We start from the raw sequence: 20908 nt of genomic DNA, 5'->3' as shown, positions 1-20908 counted from the left end.
CCACAACCCAAGTATAAACATGAACATCACATAAACTACAAAATTCAAAGTCTAAGTTCCAAACCTTTTGATTGGGTTGTGGTAACTCAAAACGGATCCATTTCCCCATGGAAGCACTCAACAGCCCAGCGCTCCCGAAAGATGGTCATTGTTTCGTCATTCAATCCGTCCATCGGTGTGTTGGTCATGTCGAACTGAATAAATTTCAGGGCATATGCCCCACAATTAGCACTGCAATAGGAAGAGCACATTAGCATTAGAATCAACTTATTTCACAATTGTATTATGTAAGTTAGTTTTATGCAAAATTTACCTTGATTCATTTGTTGGGACAGGAACGTGCTTGAGTGGCCACTTTCCCGTCAATGCTTCATCACCGAGGTGGTCAAACATCCCGCTGTTGCGTAACAGTCATGGGAACAACACGGACAGTGGCTCCAACTCGGCCTCTAACTGCTTGTCTCGACAAATTGTTGGGTTGTAGTCAAAGATCTTCAGCAACCTCTCCTCTAAGAGTGCGACAACTGCTATCCAGTGCATTTCCTTGACTAGGATGATGCAGTAGACACTCTTAACCTTTGCCCAACTGTGGCCATATTTGGGCCTGTCCCCCATTACATACTACATCATCCTGTCATCAAACCTAAAATCATTAGGGACACAGTCCAAGTCTTCTGTGCCCGATCGTTTTCGTTTGGCTCCTTTTGCTACAGATGCACCAATGGCCTTTTTCAATAAATTGCGATATGTCGATACCAGCGTTTGGCCAAAGGCCACATCGGTGATGGCACAATCGGGATACAGTAGATCACCATTGTTGGTTTGTCGCAGCCTCATCAGTGCCAGTACCTCATCGATGTGTTGCATCAAATAAAAACAACATGATAAGTATACAATACCTCATGGAAAAGATAAGCAAAAATAAGGAAAATTAAGCGAAAATAGCTGACCGAGTCGTGAAACCTGCCTATCGTCAAAATCTCTCCAAACCATTCCCGAGAATAATCCCCGGTCTTACACTTTACAAGGGCATCACTTCCGGATTCATTGTAATAGGCATAGAAGGGTTTTTTCGTTTCCTCCTCTATTGGCCTATACAAATCGACAGTGGACTCCATTTTTGCTTGCCCGCTTCCTCCCGTTTCCTCCATTTCTACATCCCCGCTTCCTTCGCCTCCCGCCTTAACCTCCTCCATTATAACCGCCCCACTGCCTCCAGCAACCTCCTTAACCTCCTCAATTTTGGCTTCTTCCTCACTTTGTTTCTTTGTTTTCCTCTTAATTCCATGTGTTAGTACGGTGTAAGGTGATTTCACAAACCTGCTCTTTCGGCTCTCTCTTCTAAGCCTAGGTTGCACTTCAACCGCCTTCAATACTCCACCAACTTCCTCCTCCACCCTAACAACTTTCTTTTCCACCATTTTCAACTGCTCTTCCATCCTATCAAACCTTCCATAAACAGCTGTTGTAAAACTATCAAACAAACTGTTTATGAGGTCTACCTCACTCTCCCGACCCGCACACCTCGGCAAAGCGGTACTTGTTGTACTAGTTTGCTGAGGCATACGAACCTGTTCCTCCCTCCCCTCCTCCTCCTCCCTCCCGCCGATTCCTGCTTCATCCTCCTTGGTGTCAACCACTTTCTCAAGCAGTGGCCTTGCAACTGCCCTCACATGTGTGACCCTTTGTAGCTCCCGCGTCAAGCGGTATATCCCTTCATCCTCCAGTGCTTGGAAAGATGTGACATAGTCCTATTGCGCTTCACCCCTAGTAATTGTGAGGAAGGGACAGACAACCCCCTGCAATAAGAAACAAGATCAATTAGATTTAAGCGACATTTTAAAGCAAGTGCATATTCAAAAGCTTAATCCTTTAATCTTACCTGAGTTGATTGAATTTCAATCTCTATTTGCTTATAATCCTAATGGGTACACTTCTGGTCCTGCCACCGCAACATCCTAGGAAATGTCTATTGCACAACTGAAGAAGACCTAATCCTCCCCCCTACCTTAGCCAGGACAGGGATGACCTCATACCTCCAAGCCTACATTGTAAAAAAACAGTCCATATCATAATTCAAACACATATATTAAAAAAAATATAACAAAAAACTATTAATATTTACCTGCATTGCCCACGGGAAGCCAAACAAATTGTACGTGGCATTTCTACCCTTCTTCGTCCATTGGGAGTGCTTTGACGCCAGCTCTTTTGCTTGCAAGGACTCCATGGTTTGCTTAAATGACAGTTGTCCCCACGGATAAGCATTAAAGAAATTCAAGTTGCTTACAAACGTCACCCAATCAATATCAATGGCTTTTGTTGAGTCACCAGCCATTAGGATTGAATGTACAAACAAAACCAAGCACAATTTGAACGTCTCTAAATCGTTAAACTCATCATTTATTAACCTTTCCTCTAATTCCTGTGGCTTAATAGACGTGTTCCCCGCCAAAACCTTGTTAGCCAACCTTTTGGCTGCCGGACTATCCTTTATTCCTTTTGCCTCAACCTCACCTGGCAATTCCCCACATCTTAAGCCAGTCACCAACGCATATTCCATCATCCCGAAATGTAGTCGCTTTCCATCCACCACGAACCACATTTCGTACTTTTTTTTGCTTTTTATTGAGTGCAGCAACATATAATGCACTCCCGACCCCCAGAATGTCTTTTTCCATTTTGTGTCCATATCCCAAAATTGACTGAAACAAGTCTCTTTGAATCTCCTTTCACCATTCCTCAGTGTCCGTAAAATCCCCATTATTCTCGTTAAAACATCCCAACTTGACCTCACTGTCACCCGCACAGGGAAGTATGGTACCGTATCACTTACACACTCCAACCCGTACTCTCTAAAATTTATGCTCTGGAAAATCTGCAAAATCGATATAAATAGAATATCACCAAAAAAATTTAACCAAATCAAATATAAACAAAATACGCTCCGGAAGAATCGCTTAAGCGATGGGCAGATGATTCTGCCTCGTGCAAGATCGCTTAAGCGACTAAGAGTAAAAGCGAAGAATCGCTTAAGCGATCCATACGAGGCAGAATTAACATCTGCCCAGATCTTAGATCGCGTAAGCAATACAAAGTATCGCTTAAGCGATTCATCGCTTTTACTGTTAAGCGATCTATAATCGCTTAAGCGACCCACAGTAAAAGGGATGAATCGCTTTTACTCTAGGTCGCTTAAGCGATTACAGATCGCTTAAGAGATCTTCTAAGAGGCAGAATCAACATCTGACAGATCTAAGATCGCTTAAGCGATCATTTATATCGCTTAAGCGATTCTAAATTGCTTAAGCGACCAAGAGTAAAAGCCATCAATCTCTTAAGCGATACAAATGATCGCTTAAGCGATCTTAGTTCTTATCAGATGTTCAGTATGCTTTGGACATTATCGCTTAAGCAATCCTACATCGCTTAAGCGACAGTACCGATAACTTTTCTTCGGCGGCCTCCTCCTCCTTATCTGAACTCTCGCGGGACTCCTCTTCCTCGCCTGAATTCTGGCCAGCCTCCTCTTCCTCGCCAAAACCGTTTTGCTCCTGTTCTCTCTCTTGTTGTGTCGCTGTCATCTCCGCTGCTGGAACACCTTCACTGATCGGAACATTCACCGGAGCAGCCATTGAACTGCTTGCGCCGCCGGACTCTACGATTCGAAGAGGCGTTGGGTTTTCTTCGTCATTGTGAATGTCAGCCATTGTTTTAAGAAAGGAAGAAGCTTTAGGATTGAATTTGGGTTTGAAAATTTGTAGGAATGTGGACTGTTATCGCCGGAAATTGCGCAGAATGTGTTTACGGTTGAAAATTTGTAGGAATGAGAAACTGTTATCGCAGGAAATTGCGCAGAATGCGTTTACAGTTTGAAGAATCAATTTTTGCCTTAGTCGGTTTCGATTAAGCGATTTGAATGGGTGGGGCTCTTTTTCAAATTTCAAATTTTAAAAACTTTCATTAATTATTATTTTTCCTTATACGTTTTAGTCTTTTCATTTTAACCCCTTTTACGTATTTAATTAAACCTAACTATGCCACATCACCTTCTCTAAATTTAAAAAAAAATGAAAAACAATTTCAAGGCCATTTTGTTAAATGCAAACTTGGGATGGCCTGAGAGTTAAATTTCCTCCAGAAACCTTGACAGGCCCCGAAAAAAACCCTCTTCAACTAATGGCTTTCAGAGCCTAATTTCGTTAGTGTTTGTGGCTTTGTGCACTCAAAACCCATCTTTGAAAGGTAAAATGTTTCATCTTTGTTCACTCCAAGAATGAACTTTTACGTTCTTTCGAAAACCCCCCTGAACCAACTTCACTTGCCAAATTCCCGATCAGGTAACTTCACTCTTAATGAAGCTCTTTACTTTTTTTATTACAGGATTAATTCCCAACTCATTTCTCCAATTGTATCCTCACTAAGAAGAAGTTTGTTCAATACTACACAAGCAATTCATCAAAATGCTCAAAGACATAAAATCTGAAGACAACCCAGTCGAACATTTTTGATGAATTGCTTTGTAATATTAAAAGTGTTTCTCATGGTTTTGCCGTTTTTGGGGAGATTTTGAAGAAAGGTTTTAAGCCCAATTTCTCAAAAATAAGATTGTGGAGCCTTAACAGATTTGTTTTAGTAAATGGTTGCTTTTGGATGTGTAAAACAGTGTTACCATTAAGTTGCATGAAGAAATGGCTAGGGAAATAAGGAATCTGGTGTTATTTGTAGGACAAATATTGTTACTTATAATAGTTTTATTGATGGTCTTTGTAAGGATGAATTCTTGAGAAGGCAAGACTATTGTTTTTGGAAATGAAGAGTTTAGGAATTAGTCCAAATGCAATCACTTATAATACCGTATTCATGGCTTATGTTGTCTGGGTGATTGGGAAAAGGGTAAAAATTTATTCTTTGGGATGATGGATCAAGGTGCGCGGCCTTGTGTGGTGATGTTTAGTGTGGTCATGGATAAGCCTTGCAAGAAAGGGAAATTGGATGAAGCAAATAGGTGGTTGGAACTGATGATCCAAACAGGTGCGGATCCTGACATTTATACTTACAGCATTTTAATCAAGTGTATTGCTTTGCAGGTAGAATTGAGGATGCAAGAGAGTTGTTTGCTTCTATAACTGAAAAAGGGGTATAAACTTGATGTTATTTGCTACAATAGTTTAATCAATGTGTATTGCAAGAATAAAAAATTCAATGAAGCTCATAGTCTTTATCAGGCATAGGCTTGAGAGGGAAGCTGCCTGCAGATATTCAGAATCCACCTGAATTAAGGACTTTGTGGGTTTTCTCTCCATCCTTTTATCTCTTGCACGATACAAAGAAATAATAACAAATTTATATTGACATATAAGTTTTAATCAATAGATCTGGCAGTATATTTTGACAGCTTAAAATTGCTAGATGTGTTCAATCTTCATCAGTATAGATAGGACATACATTTGCAAAGAAAAAATGTAATAACAAATGATATTGTTTTGATTAGTACATCTGCACCACAGAGATCTATCTCAAAACAAAGGTTTGTTAGGATTCTGCCGTCAATTGGGAATTTGACAAAGCTTGTGAGCCTGTACTGTAAGATTAATTTTGCAAAAGCATCACTAACTTTCATGTACAACATATGATTTACCTATTGATCTTCCTGGCCTGCCAGATTGCTAACCAGCTGCAGCTTCCATGGCCTAATTCCAGACACATTAGGATCTCTAACACAACTTGTCAATTTGTAAGGATTTCAACTTCAGTATTCTTTTCTGTTTTTTCATCAGGTTCTTGTGGTCTCTTATTATTGGAAGGTTTGCCTTGCAAGGATTTCTAACATTTAGATCATTGCTTGTCCTGTTTGTGAAACTCTTCAGTGACATTCTCTGCAGAAATTTGAATTCGAATAGCTTCAGTGGACCTATACCAGCTTCCATTGGTGATCTTACCAAACTTGTTTTGCTGGATTTGACTGATAACCAGCTCAATGGAACAATGCCAGTCTTTAATGAAACTTACCTAGATTGGATGGACTAGTTAATGCATTGCACTTGTATGTATAACACATTTTCCTTCATTTGCAAGTACTGTTTTCTGAAAACAACTAATCAACACCTTTTCTATTAAATTTGCAGTCATTTTGGAAGAAATCAGCTCACAGGACTACTCTTGCTTTCACTTTTCAGCTCAGAAATGAGATTGATGCATGTGTAAGTTCTTTTGGACTGGCTAGTGGCTACTTGATAAGTAGATGCAGTAGGTGTAAGTGTATCCTACAATCAATTTTTGTGTTTACCTCTGTACTTCAAACGAACTTACATCCAGTAGGACCCCTCAAAAAGTCAACATGTTAGAAGCATTGGCTTTTATGTATTACTATATCCCTAAAACATATGCCCCCCTTTTCAGTTTTGATAGAAGTCTAAGAACAGGTAGGCTTGTCATGATAAAGAGAAATAGGAATGAACATGATGGAGACACAAACCACAATTGACATAAGCTTTAATAATCTGCAATGAGTGCAGAATAAAGTAGAGAATGCACTCAGAAAAAACTGTCATTGATAGATGAGATGAGAATTACTATTGTTGTAAGCAGGCCTTTTGACAACAACTTCACTGGTAGCATCCCCACTTCACTAGACAACTGCAAAACTTGCAGATCATGAGTAGTCCAAACATTCGCTCATAAGTTTCAATTTCTGTGGCCATAAACATTTGAATTTCAGTGGGACTAGCTTCCCAGATATCATTACAATGCAAGTGGATTATGCAGAAAAGTTCACAACTTAAAACTTCTAGTCTTACTTATGAGATATCAATGTAATACACTGTAAGTCATTATTGGTTTCTTCTTAAGAATATTTGCAACTTTCTTTCAGATATTTTCCTACAATCAATTGATTGGCCCTTTGCCTAACCTCAACCTTAGCTATGTGTAAGTTAACAGAAGTTCATAAATCTGTTTGCATTATCCATAATGTGGTGCTGAAAGGCCATTCATTATTGCCATCAATTCAGCATTTTGCTTCTCTTATTCATGTAATTTGGATAAATGTATTCTATTTCTACTAAAGTCCATTTGCATCCTCTTAAAAATATCTGATTCACAGGGACATGAGCAATAATAGCTTTGAAGGGTCAACTATTCCACCAAGGTTTTCAAGCTTGCAATCTTTGACAACTTTGTACATCTCTGTCTTCACTCACTCACTCACTCATAGACACACACACACAAAGCAAGCATCCATAGCATTCAAGCCTGGAATGCTTGATAATCATTGTCACATTCAACATCGGTAGTGAAAGGAATTTGGGATTCAACATTCAAGCTTGGAATGCTTAACAATCATTGTCATGTCCAATATTGATAGAGAAAGGAGTCTAACTATATATTGTTAATCATTAAGTATATTTAAAGTGACCCTTATCCTATTCAAATATAAGAGGGATATGATAATTGATTGAATAGTTTTATATATAATTTCTATTTCTTAAATAGAATATGAATCATGTACTCTTTTGGTCATTACTTAAATTCAGCTGACTATTGTATTTCTTCTATCTATGTCATGAACAGATGAAGTGTCTACCAAGAATACACTCATGAATAGATGATCATGGTGTAAAAGTGGTGCAATAATGTTTGTTATCAGCATGAGGATAGGTATGTAATATATTGTCTATTATATATTTGTTTGTTGATTGTCGCCAATGAAACTTACGTGTGCTTATTATATTTGTTTTACATATTAATTATAAATTTCTGACGTGGAAACTCATAACTGTAGTATATTCTATTTGTTATGGCTAAACTTCAAATTTTTTGTTAGGGGTAAGTAGGTAGATGGGAACAAAGTAGGAAGTAGCAAATAAAGAATGTGACATGACATTATATAATGAGGCTCTTCTTAGTATGGTAGTTTTAGATTGGGATGATATCTGTTTTGGAATCTGGATGAGAAAAGAAAGTTACTAGATCAAACAATTAATAATGGACCTATTTTAGGAGTGTTGAGCCCTTGTGATTTATGGAAAAATAATTAATGATTTATGCAGACTGTCTTGTTTGATCTTAACAGCCATGAAGTGAGAGATCTTGGACAGTTTGTAAGAGAAGCAGCTTCATCTGGAAATAGACTTCATAGCTACAAGGAAAGTTTAACCAGAATCACGGGAGACATTCCATGGCATATGTTAGGTGTGTATCCCATTGATTAATTAATTAATTGTATAAATAGTTTAAAATTCAGAAAAAAAAGAAAAAAAAAAACAGTTTAAGATATTTTAAGTATTTTTGCGAACATTAAATTATAAACCATAAACATACCAAATTTGTATTATCGAAATTTTATCTATGAATTATTATAATGATTAATCTTATATCTAATAAGAAATGAAAAATTACATGTTTATATTATAAGGGAGATTTTCTTTTTAAAGACATCTACAAAGTTAAGCAAAGAAGAAAAGAATGGGTGGAAGGATATTTTGATCAAGCTCACAAGTCTTTAATTATTTGACTTATCCATATAACAAACTAAGCTGAAGCTATTTCTTGTTGCGAAGCATAGCTAATATAGAATGAGTCAATCGGAAAGCATTGATAGTAAATTATGCATTGATGTATTCATGCAACATTGTACTATAAAAAAAACCCTTGTAAATTGATTTGATTCGTAAGGGCTTAAAAGGGATAGCGAAATCCCCGGCTCAGCCAGACCTCCCTAGGTTAGACCTACATAAACCAGCCCAAGCCCATGAGCCCAATAGAAACAGCCTGTAAAACATAGATTCCGCCGTTCCACCAGAACATAGTCTTATGGAGAGCATCAGGCAAGGTTAGGCCAGCACAAAAGAAATCATAATAGTTTTTCAATTGAACAATTAAAGTTGGCATAAATACTTTGCTTAAAAACCGTGAAGAATAAAGCAAAAAGCAAAAGTTCTTTTTCTGTTCTAATTAATTGAGTTCCAAGCTTATATATATACAATTTGGCTTCTACAAGTCCCATCCTTTCAAGAAGATTGGTTAGTTTCCTGTTATATATGTACCTATTCTTGGTTAGTTTCCTGTTAAGAAGTATATAAGCAAGAGAAGGAACAAGAAGAATTGGTGTGAGGATAATGATGAATCGCACAAGTCTTTCATTGTTTAACACATCCAGGTAACAAATTAAATTGAAGCTACTGCTGCTGATATGTCTTTATATGGTTGAACTTATAATTAAATTATATATTGTGATACAAAATCTTTGTATTCTTTACCATTCAACTTAAATTCATCGTTTTATTAGTTTTGCAAGAACCAATCTTTGTATTCTTCTCCTCTGTTAACTAAATATTTTTCCAGATCTAATTTTCGTAGTAATCTACTCAGTATTTTCATAGTACTCAGTAGCTGAAGTTTCCATCTGGGTTTGTCGCAAGTTATACGAAAAATTCATTTATCTTCACCAATTTAGCAGAAGAAAAAAGAAGAGAAGTTGTTTAAGTGTTTCACTCAAACTCAAAGTTAGTGCTTCATCTTCAAGATCGGTAAGTGGAACTTGTTGGTTTCTTCTTATATATGTACCTGCATGTGCTTTGTTTGGTAGCTAAGAAATCGTGGGAAAATGAAAAGACAGTACCTTGTTTTTGGACTATTTTCTGTATATTTCTTATCTAGAGCTGGATCAGAAATAATTTTTTTTTATTTCATTTTATCGTTTTGTTGACTTCACGCTTTGTTATTTAAGAGTTAAATAAATAAAAATAACTGATTATTTAGTTTATAAAAATTAGTGTTAAATTAAAAAATGAATTTTAAAGTCTTTTGGTTAACAGGGATTTATATTAATGGTATTTTAACATCTTCACGCACTTTATTTATTATCACAAATTTAACATATCATTCTATTTATGTAAATAGACAAAGGAATCTCATATATTTTCAGTTCCTTGTTAAAAAAAAAGAGTTAACTACATTTTCCACCTGAAATATAGCTTAATGACACTTTTCCACCCTTACACTTTTAAAATACAAGTTTACCACTAAAGCACAAATCCATTAGTAATTAACGTTGTAAGAAAGGACAAGATGGTAAAGAAACAGTTATGAGTGAGGGCAGAATTGTGACAACTTAAAAGTTAATTTCATCTTTCAATTTTTAATAAAAAACATTAAAGTTACTTTTTTTTTTTTTTTTGCCCCTCACATTATTCTATTTTGTTTTCCACTCTCTTCTTCCTTTCTTTCACTTCTTCTCTATCTTCTAAACCTTCATTTCTTTCCCTTCAAGTGTCAACTCATTTCTTTTTCCTCTTCTTATTCTTATTCTTCTTCCTTTCTTTTTTCTTCTCTCCTTCTCTCCACGGTTGCTTGGCCCTTGCGGTGGGTTTGAGTCGCTGCATGAGGGCCTCGTGGCGGCCGAATTTTGCTGCCACAAAGCCCTCACACGGTAGCAGTCAAGATCGACGAATCTAACAGCGACGACAAGTTCAAGGAGATATCCACGAATGTCGCTCATGGTGTCGGAGGGTTGTCATAGCGATCGTGATTCGTCTTCATCGATGATTGACGATGATGGACATATTGCATTGTCTTTATGCAAGAAGTCGTTGCCATTTGTTATACTACAATCCAGAATCAAACAACTTACAAACACATAGAAATCAACAAATCACACACAAGAACACTAAGATTTACCGTGGTTCACTTACTCAAGGTTTGAGCTAGCTAAGTCCACGTTGAGCCCTGGAAATGGGAGAGCTCATTGCACTAATATTAAGAAGGTATCAACAATTACAACTCTTACAAAAACTCACACAAGAATCTTTCTCTTCAATCTGAAACTACCCGTAACTTGAACCCTAGAAAGACTCAAACCTGGAATCCCTATACTAAGGGCAATTACGCCCTTACCAAATGACTAATGCCTAATCACTCAAGATCCTCACAAGTTACAACCAAATTTCATAACACAATCGCAAACCCTAGCAGAGAACAACTAATACAATAAGAGAAAGGCTTCGAAAGAGGAATTGTGTCAATCTGATTTTTGTCTCCTTTTATATCGTTGACTTGTAGGTAGGTTTCTAGCTGTTGGATAAGTGTTGGATCAGTGGTCTAGATCCAACTCAGCTAAACCCCAAAATGACAATGCTCCACTTACTTTCCAATGTAGTGTCGTTTCAACCCTTCACTTCAACAATCTCTACCTCGAAGGCTTGAGACTCCTTTAGTGCATCAAGCTCATAACCAAGTCCCTCATAGCTTTTGTCACCCTTGCCTACTTCACAAACAATAAGTCCAAGCAATGCTTGAACTTGGCAAGAGTGACAGTCTTTGTGCCCATGTCTACAGGATTGTCTTCGGTGGCAACCTTCTTCAAATCAATCACTCCTTGAGTTACTAGATCCTTCACAAAATGAAAGTGAACATCTACGTGCTTTGTCCTTTCGTGATAAACTTGATTCTTACTTAATAAATTGTGCTTTGGCCGTTAGAGTAGATGATTATCTTCCCCTCAGTCAAACTTGCTTCATATAATATTCCTTGCAACTACAAGGCCTCTTTGAACACATCGACAATGGTAATGTAGTATGCTTCAGTCAATGAGAGGGCTAACACTAGCTGTATCTAAGACTTCCAACTTATGCAATTTCCACTGAGGGTGAAATAATAGGATGTAGTTGATTTTCTTGAGTCTTTATCACCTACAAAATCTGAATCTACAAAACCAACAAAATCAAGTGAAGCATGTCTTTTATAGAATTCTACCCCAACATCAAGTGAACTATTAATATACCTTAAAACACACTTTAAAGCAGTCTAATGCTCGCTACCAAGGTTAGCCATAAATCTGCTCAGCATAGAAATAGCAAAAGATAAAGCTGGCATAGTGCTTATCGTAGCATACATCACAGATCCAACTACATTAGCATATGGGACAGATTCCATTCTTATTAATTCAGCTTCAGTTTTGGGGCATTGGGTTTTACTCATCACAAAATGGTTGACTAGAGGCATAGAAACTAGTTTGGAATCAGCCATTCCAAACTTTGTTACCAGTTTCTTAAGGTATGAGTATTGATTGATTTTTGGCTCACATTTTTTTTTTTGTATCTTTGGTTATAACCATTCCTAGGATTTTCTTAGCATTTCTTAAGTCTTTCATGTCAAATTAAGACCTGGGTTTATTCTTTAGTTTATGTATTCTAGACTTAGACTTACTAACCAGCAACATATCATCCATATATAGTAATAGATATATAGGCATATTCTCATTTAAGGCAAAATAAAAGTAGCTATCATATCTACTTCTAGTAAACCCTATGCTTAAAATAAAAGTGTCAAACCTCTTATGCCATTGCTTAGGGGACTGTTCAGCCCATGTAAGGATTTATGTAAAAGGCAAACATGGTTAGGCACCCTATAATTTACAAAACCAATTGGCTAACACATATAAATTTCTTGTTCTAGGTTATCATGTAAGAAAGCAGTTGTCACATCTAATTGTTCTAGTTCTAGATTGTGGTGGGCAACAATAAAAAACATTAGTCTAATGGTCTTATATTTTACTACTGGGGAAAAGACTTCATTGAACTCTATTCCTTCTCTTTGGGTATACCCCTTGGCAACTAGCCTAGCTTTGTACCTAGGGGAATCAGTAGCTAAAATGTCATCTTGTACCTTAAACAACCACTTACACTGGATCAGTTTCTAGTCCTTTAGTTTGGGAACCAAGGACCAGGTTCTGCTTATCTCTAATGACCTCATTTCCTCTTCCATTGCTACCGTCTACTTGTCCTTCTCCTTGGACCTCATAGCTTCTTCATATGAGTTTGGTTTTGATCTCTAAATCTCTGTACTTGCAAGCAAATCAGTGTAAATTAGTTTTGCCTATGAAAATCTAGCAGAGAGCCTTACCTCTTTTCTAATTCTGTCCCTTGCAAGTTGGTAGTGCTGCAGTTCATCATGTTGGGGTTATGGTGTGTCTTCCACAGGTTCTTCATCTTCTTGTTTAGGACCACTTGGTCGTGATTCAGCTTCTGGAGGCTGCTGAGCTTTTAGCTAAGGTGGATCAACTTGTTGTGCCATAGGCTCCACCTCAATTTGTGTAATTTCAATGGAGTTAATGAGATCTTCAAATATGTTGGGACTGCCTACATCATGGTTAGTAGCTTTGTAAGGGAAAACCCCTTCATTAAATACAACATCCATACTTAATAATGATTTTAACCCTTGGTGATTCTCTATCCTATAGTCTATAGCCTTTGGTCCCTTCTTGGTAACCCAGAAATACACATTTAGTAAACCTAGGTTCTAGTTTCTCTCCTACTGCGTGTGCATATGCTGTACACCCAAAAAACCTTAGGTGGCTAAGATCAGGCTTCCTAACAGACCATATCTTTTTTGGGCATTTAAAATCTATGGCAGTAGATGTGTTTCTATTTATTAAGTAGGTTGTCGTAGCCAAGGCCTCCCCCCAGAAAGTGTTTGGCAATCCTGAGGTGAATAGCATCCATCTTACCTTGTCCAATAGGGTCCAATTCATCCTCTCAGCAATCATATTTTGTTGATGAGTTTTTCTTACTGTCTTGTGCCTTAGGATACCTTGCTAACTACAAAATTTGTCAAATTCAGCATTGCAAAACGCTAACCCATTGTTAGTCTTTAAGGCTTTTACTCTCTTGTTTAACTGGTTTTCTACAGATAGTTTCCATTCTCTAAACCTAAACAGGGCTTGGTCCTTAGTTTTTGGAAGATAGACCCACACTTTCCTATTATAATCATCCACAATAGATAGGAAATAGTTGTTACCACCATGGGACCTGATCTTCTTAGGTCCCCACATGTCAGAATAAAGATATTCTAGGCAGGTAGTGGCTAAGTGAGTTCCCTTTGAGAAACTCACTCTATGTTGCTTACCTAAGACATAATTTTCACTGAATTCTAAGGTGGAAATAAATCCTTACCAAACATTCCCTGGTTACTGAGGATGTTTATCCCTTTCTGACTCATATGACCCATTCTGAGGTGCCATTTTTCAGTCACAGACAGGTTAGTAGAGAATAAAGCAGTGTTAAAAAATTAAGAGTAGAAATCACCACATAAGATATAATGACCATTCCGTTTTTCTCCTTTTAGAACTAAGTTTTGGTTTCTATACACATTCAGCCTCCCATTCTTAGCCCTGTAGCAACAATCAACTTCATCTAAGGTTCCCAATGAGATAAGATTCCTTTTTAGCTTGGGGATAAGCCTAACCTTAGTCAATTTTACCGGTTTTCCCCCATTAAGCCTTAGAGTTATATGCCTATGCCCTTCACCTTACAAGCATAGTTGTTCCCCATAAAAAAAATTTCATTTTCATAGGTTTCAAACTCCTGAAACCAGCCTTTATTTGGGCTCATGTGGAAGAAGCAGCCTGAGTCTAATATCCACTCCTTAGCACAGTTTGATGTGGACACTGTAAGGATCTCTGGTTCTTCTATTAGGTTTTTTGTGGAGGCTAGCTTACTCTCTATGTTGCCCTGTTTTTGTTTCTTAATCCATTCAAAATAGTTCTTTTTTAGTTGACCAAGTTTATTACGAAAAAGCATTTTCTAGTTTCTGCCTTTTGTTTATTATTCCCTTTACCCCTTTTCTTGTTTCTGGACCCCTGATTGTATTGATTTCCTTTTCCAAATTGGCTAGGTTTAGGCTTACCCCTCACAAATAGGTTGTTACCATTTCGTTTTTGGACCTTTAATTCTAACTCCCTAGCTTTAAGTCTTGCTATTATTAAGTCCAAGATAGGTATAGTGCCAGAGTACTGTAGTGCATTCTTGACTATTTGGTAATCATCAGTCAATGAGTTCAATAATATCATAGCAAGGCTGATCTCTCATAATTCTTGATATGTGCCTTTTAGAATAAAGTCATTTTTAGAAATTCATCTAAGTCGTCCTCTATAGTTTTAGAGCTATCCATCTTATATGAAAATAAAGCACTTTTAAGGAATGCTAAATTCAGTGCAGCTTGCAGAGCATACAAGGATTCGAGCTTACCCCACAATGTAAGAGGAGTTTCGATTCTGTCTACCTTCCTCAATACGTTGTTTGAGAGATTTATCACGATCAGGTTGTATGCCATTGTCAATCTCCTCCTTCTTCTTTAATTTCTCTTTAGACCACTTCTTGGGATCATTTTCTAGTGCAAGACCAACCTTATTGTGAGAGAGAAGTGCCTTCATCTTCTTCTTCCAACTATCGAAGTCGATCTTCCCATAATATTGGGTGATCTCCATTCGAGTTGTAGTATTTGTCATGGTGAGGTGTTTTTAGGTTTGATTAGAACAACGAACTGTTCTTGGCTTTCCAAGATTCAGTAAACCCTAGATTTTTCCCTAATTTGTCTAATTGACAACGAGTCACTCAATTTTTTTTTTTTTTTTTTTATCTATAGACTCCTAATTAGAATGAGGACCACCAAAATTGAGAAAGTCCCAAATTTTTTACAACCCTAGAACCCTAGAAATCTTCCAAATCTAGTTTGAGACTCCGATAACCCAAATCTAGTCACCAATCGCTCTGATACCACTGTTATACTACAATCCAGAATCAAACAACTCACAAACACACACAAATCAACGAATTTCACACAAGAACACTAAGATTTACCGTGGTTCACTTAAGCAAGCTACGTTCACATTGAGCTCCAGAAATGGGAGAGCTCACTACACTAATATTAAGAATGTATCAACGATTACAACTCTTACAAGAACTCAAACAAGAATCTTTCTCTTCAACCTGAAACTACACGTAACTTGAACCCTATAAAGACTCAAGCCCGGAATCCTTAGACTAAGAGCAATTACACCCTTATTGAATGACTTATGCCTAATCACTCAAGATCCTCACAAGTTACAACCAAATTTTTATACACAATCACAAACCCTAGTAGAGAACAACTGACACAATAATAGAAAAGCTTTGAAAGAGGAATTGTGTGAATCTAATTTTTGTCTCCTTTTATACCGTTGACTTGTAGGTAGGATTTCAGCCATTGGATAAGTGTTGGATCAACGGTTGGGATCCAACTCAGCTAAACCCCAAAATGATAGCGCATTAACTCTCCAATGCGGTGCCATTTCAAGCCTTCACTTCAACACCATTTGATTTAAACTATCCACCATGATGATGTTTATTTCAACAGTAATGATCTGCAGTGCACCACTTTATGTCTCTGTTGGTGTTGTTTGTTAATAGATTTTTTTGTTTTTCTTTTTCTCTATTATGTGGGGGAAAAAAAATAGAAAAGATGAAATGGTCTTAATTCTATGAGTATGATGATGATGATGATGACGACATGATGTCTTAAAGATTGGTGGAAGATTGGTGTTTGGTTTGTAGATGTGTGTGATTTGCTTGATTAATGGAGGCTTTTTGAAGAATTTGAAAGATGGGAGAGACGGTGATAGATGGTTAATTGAGTCTATTGACTTGAGATATAATAATAAATAAATTTTTAATTCAAACAGTTAAGGGTAGTTTTGATTGAATATTATTGTTTTTAATGGAAAACTGTTAAAGGAATCTAATGTTTGGGTAGTAATAGTCTTTTAAAAGTTTGAGGGTGAGATAATGTCATTACACCATTGTTCGGGTGGGAAAAGAGAAAAAAATTGAATTTTATTTGTAGTTATCTTGATACGTCTTCACTCAATAACATCAATGCTCAAAAGTCACAAAGAATTATAGCTACAAGAAAATAAATTATTTATTATATCTTTAGTAAAATTAATTCAATTTTCTCTTGTTGTCAGCTCTAAGGTTTTGACAAGATGTTTTGTGCACTTACCCATTTAATTTTATCTAACAATTCATTTATTAATATTGGCTACACAATAAAAACATTTAATGTTATTATTCATTTTCTTGGCATCAATTCTTTTAGATTGCATCAATCCAGTAAGAGATAAAGGTTGAGATATGGCAGAGGCTACGGTGGAGTTTGCTATAGAAACCTTGAGTTCCCTTGTCCAAGAAGTCAAGTTGCTGGGAAACGCAAGAGAAGAAGTTGAAAGCATCAAAAGTGAATTGGAAAGCATAAGGTCGTGCCTTAGGGATGCAGATGCAAAGGCTGTAGCTGAAGAAGAAGGAAGAAATAATGATAGTGTCAAAACATGGGTAAAACAACTCAAGGAAGAAGCTTATCATATTGAAGATGTCCTAGATGAGTACATTTTGAAGAAGGCACAACTTTCTCATGGCAGTGGCTTTCTTGGTGTTCTTTGTAAAATAAGTCGTTTGGTAAAGAAACTGAAATTGCACCACGAAGTTGCAACAGCTATCCAAGATATCAAATCGTCGCTTGATGATATCAAACAAAGAAGACAAAACTTCAACTTCAGAGATGAAGGATCAAGTAGTGGTACAGGAGGTGTTATACCACATGACTCTCGAGTTGGCCCCATATTCATTGAAGACTCAGAGATTGTGGGCATTGAATCTTCTAAACATAAATTGATTGATTTATTGGTGAATGGAAAATCAAATCTCTCAATGATTGCGATGGTAGGTGAAGGAGGATTAGGCAAGACCACTCTTGCTGCGAAAATTTATGATAATGATGTTGTGAAGAAGCATTTTGACAGTCGGGCTTGGATCACAATTGGGAAAGAATACATGAAGAAAGATCTATTAAAGAAAATTAAACAAGAAGTTCATTGTCAAACGGGGTACCCTTCAGTAGAGATAGAGGATACGGAAGAGACGAATCTGATGACTGCATTGAGAACGCTCTTAAAAGACAAGTGTTACATGGTTGTGTTTGATGACGTGTGGAAAGATGATTTCTGGGAAGATGTTAATTATGCTTTGCTTGATAATAAAAAAGGCAGTAGGGTAATGCTGACAACAAGATACATGACTATTGCTCATTCAGTTCCTTTTGTGAATGTCCATGAGCTTGAACATTTGCCTTCAAATAAGGCATGGGAACTATTTTGTAGAAAAGCGTTTGGCTTCAACATGTCTTGTCCAACGGAGCTGGAGAAATTGTCTCATGAAATCCTTGCAAAGTGTGGAGGTTTACCATTGGCAATTGTGGCTGTAGGTGGTATTTTGTCAAATAAGAACAAGGTTGTCTTTGAATGGCAAAAGTTACTTGGTGGTTTAGGCTCAAAGTTAGGGAGCGATCCCCATCTGAGAAGTTGCAACAGAGTTTTATCTGAAGGTTATTATGATCTCCCTCACCATCTGAAGTCATGCCTCTTGTACTTTGCCTTGTTTCCACAAGGTTTTGAAATTAAATTTGGGAGGCTAATACGCCTATGGATAGCTGAGGGTTTTGTCCAGTATAGCAAAAACTACTCGCTTGAACAAGTTGCAGAAGATTACTTGACAGAGCTAATTGACAGAAGTTTGGTTCAAGTTTCAAGGAGAAAGGTTTCGGGACGAGGTAGAACATGTAAAGTCCATGATCTAATGCATGAGATCCTTCTCAAAAAGACTAACGAATTGGGTTTCTATCGAGACCTAAGTGAAGAAAACTTGAGTCATAAAACTCGTCGTATTTCAGTAAATAAAGGTACTAATGATGCTCTAGAAAGAATCAAGGATTCAAAGATTCGTTCTATTTGTTTTTTCAATGTAGACAAACTTCCTCGGTCTTTCATGAGTACAGTTTTTGCCAATTTCAAGCTTTTGAAAATACTTGATTTTGAAGATTGTCCTGTGGAATACCTTCCTGATGGAGTGGGAAAGCTCTTTCATTTGCACTACTTAAGTTTGAGAAGAACAAACATAAAAGAATTTCCCAAGTCTATAGGCATGCTTATAAACTTAGAAACTCTAGATTTGAAGTACTCTTTTGTGGTTGAGCTGCCGGTTGAGATCAAGAATCTAAAAAAATTGCGCTGTCTAATTTTATATCGTAGGGACGGATTCATTACCAAAATACATAAGGGTCTTGGGGTTTTAACAAACCTCAACAACCTAGAAGTTGTGAAAGCAAATTTTAAAGTTCTTGAAGAGCTTAAGCAGTTAAGGCTGTTGAGGAGGCTGGGCATTAAACTTGGAAATAGAGATTTGAAGGATCTGTTTGTTATTGTTGAGAATATGGAAAATGTTGAAAGTTTGGCTGTAGAATCTAAATCTGAAGAAGAGATTCTTGATATATCATCTGTGGCCTCTCCTCCAGAATGTCTTCGAAGTTTGTTTTTAAAAGGGAATATTAAGAAGCTACCGTTCTGGATTTTTGAACTTAAAAAACTAATTAACATAGAATTGTTTTATGCAGGAACAACTGATAATGATCCCATAAGTGCCCTTCAAGGCTTACCTAATTTATTGAGGCTCATTATCAATATGAGGTATTGTGATGAGAAATTGCATTTGAAAGAAGGTTGGTTTCCGAAGCTTGAAGCATTGTATCTTGAGAACTTTGGAGGATTAAAATGGATGATGATAGACAAAGGTTCAATGCCTAATCTAAAAGAATTTAGGATTGGACCATGCCCACTTTTGAAGGAGGTTCCAATAGGAATTGAGCATCTAACATATCTTAAGAGACTTGTATTTATGATGATGTTGAAAGAGATTTATTGGATGATGAAAGGTGAGAACGGGGAGAAACTCACTAAACACATTCCAGAAGTATCGGTAAGTTGTAAAGAGGCATTTGGAAAAGGTTTTTATTACAACACTAGATATTTGTCATCTCTGTCATGTGAAGATTTTCAGTAGCTTGTATTGAAGAGGCAAAGTGACTAAGCAGTCTCATTCATGAAACAATAGGTATGATTTCGTAACAAATAAGACTTATTTGAAAAGCGTCTTTTTATGCTAATTTCATTCAAGTTATTTATTGATAGTGAGAAATGATTAGGGCGATAGATATGGAGTTATATAAATTTGTTTGGAAATATTTATTACAGTTTGTAGACTACATAAATCTGGCAATATAAGACATATTTTTCAGCTTGATAAATCCATTTCATTGGCAATATTTCATGCAAGGTAATATAGTTTTTTTTTTTTTTTTTTTTTTTTTTTTTTTTTAGTTTGGTCTGTACATTTATGTAAAATTATTTATGGTCATTCTAATTAAGGTGAGCATCTTGAAATTTGTAATGTGCAAGACAAAAAATGAGCTTCTGGTAGCAAACTTCATAGACCTGGGAATTCTCTATTTAGGACCGTTCTTACATATGAAAAAATTAATTGGAATAGTGATTTTTTTTTTTAAAATTATAAATGAGGAAGGATATTGCATTAACAAATAGGAGAGAGATAACAAATATAAATTAATTTTATAAATACGCGATTTTTATCTTATTCCCATCTTCATCATTTATTTTGCTTTAATCAAAGGGACATAAACTTGTGTAAAAAAAAAAAAGAAAAAAGAAATAAAAAGGGTTATGGATCCGTCCCCACATATTTTGTTTGTTATGTGCTACTCATTAAGTTTATTTAAAATGTGACTTCTCTTATTCACATATAAGTGCTTAATGATAATGATCAAATACTTCTAAAATTTTATTTCTTAAATATCACATGAATCATGTACTCATTTTATTACTTAAATTTGATTAACCATTATATTTTTTCTTTATGTTACCATGAATATGTGAAGTGTCTGCTATTGTGAGAATACACTGATGAGTCATCTTCCAGAACTATCAACCACGATTATTGGGACATATTTACTATTAAATGATCAAGGTGTAATAATGGTGCAATGTTGTTTGTTATCGGTATGATGATCTGTTTGTAATATAGTGTTTGTTATCGATATGATGATCAGGATGTAATTTATACATTGTGTACTATGTAATTGTTCTCCAAGTGTTACCTATGAAATTGATGTGTTTTTATTTAATTGGATTTATATATAATGAATTAATTAAACCATATAGCACAGTATTACAATTACAAATAAAATT

General features: G+C 36.3%; 1 protein-coding gene across 1 annotated transcript; it reads left to right on the top strand.

Moving 5' to 3' along the window:
- Positions 1 to 4228: 4228 nt before the first annotated feature.
- Positions 4229 to 19706, top strand: LOC116143540 (disease resistance protein RPM1-like). Its single transcript, XM_031428991.1, has 11 exons — positions 4229 to 5289; positions 5666 to 5737; positions 5886 to 6046; positions 6129 to 6203; positions 6875 to 6930; positions 7106 to 7150; positions 7573 to 7659; positions 8075 to 8193; positions 9062 to 9160; positions 9346 to 9530; positions 16915 to 19706. Exon 11 carries the CDS (start codon positions 16950 to 16952, stop codon positions 19704 to 19706), a length of 2757 nt encoding a protein of 918 aa, XP_031284851.1. The 5' UTR covers positions 4229 to 5289; positions 5666 to 5737; positions 5886 to 6046; positions 6129 to 6203; positions 6875 to 6930; positions 7106 to 7150; positions 7573 to 7659; positions 8075 to 8193; positions 9062 to 9160; positions 9346 to 9530; positions 16915 to 16949.
- Positions 19707 to 20908: the final 1202 nt, after the last annotated feature.

The sequence above is a fragment of the Pistacia vera genome, unplaced genomic scaffold, assembly GCF_008641045.1.
Source record: "Pistacia vera cultivar Batoury unplaced genomic scaffold, PisVer_v2 Contig1132, whole genome shotgun sequence".
Classification (NCBI taxonomy): domain Eukaryota; kingdom Viridiplantae; phylum Streptophyta; class Magnoliopsida; order Sapindales; family Anacardiaceae; genus Pistacia; species Pistacia vera.
The sequence above is the reverse complement of the archived record's forward strand: the minus strand, read 5'-3'. Positions and strand labels throughout refer to the sequence as shown.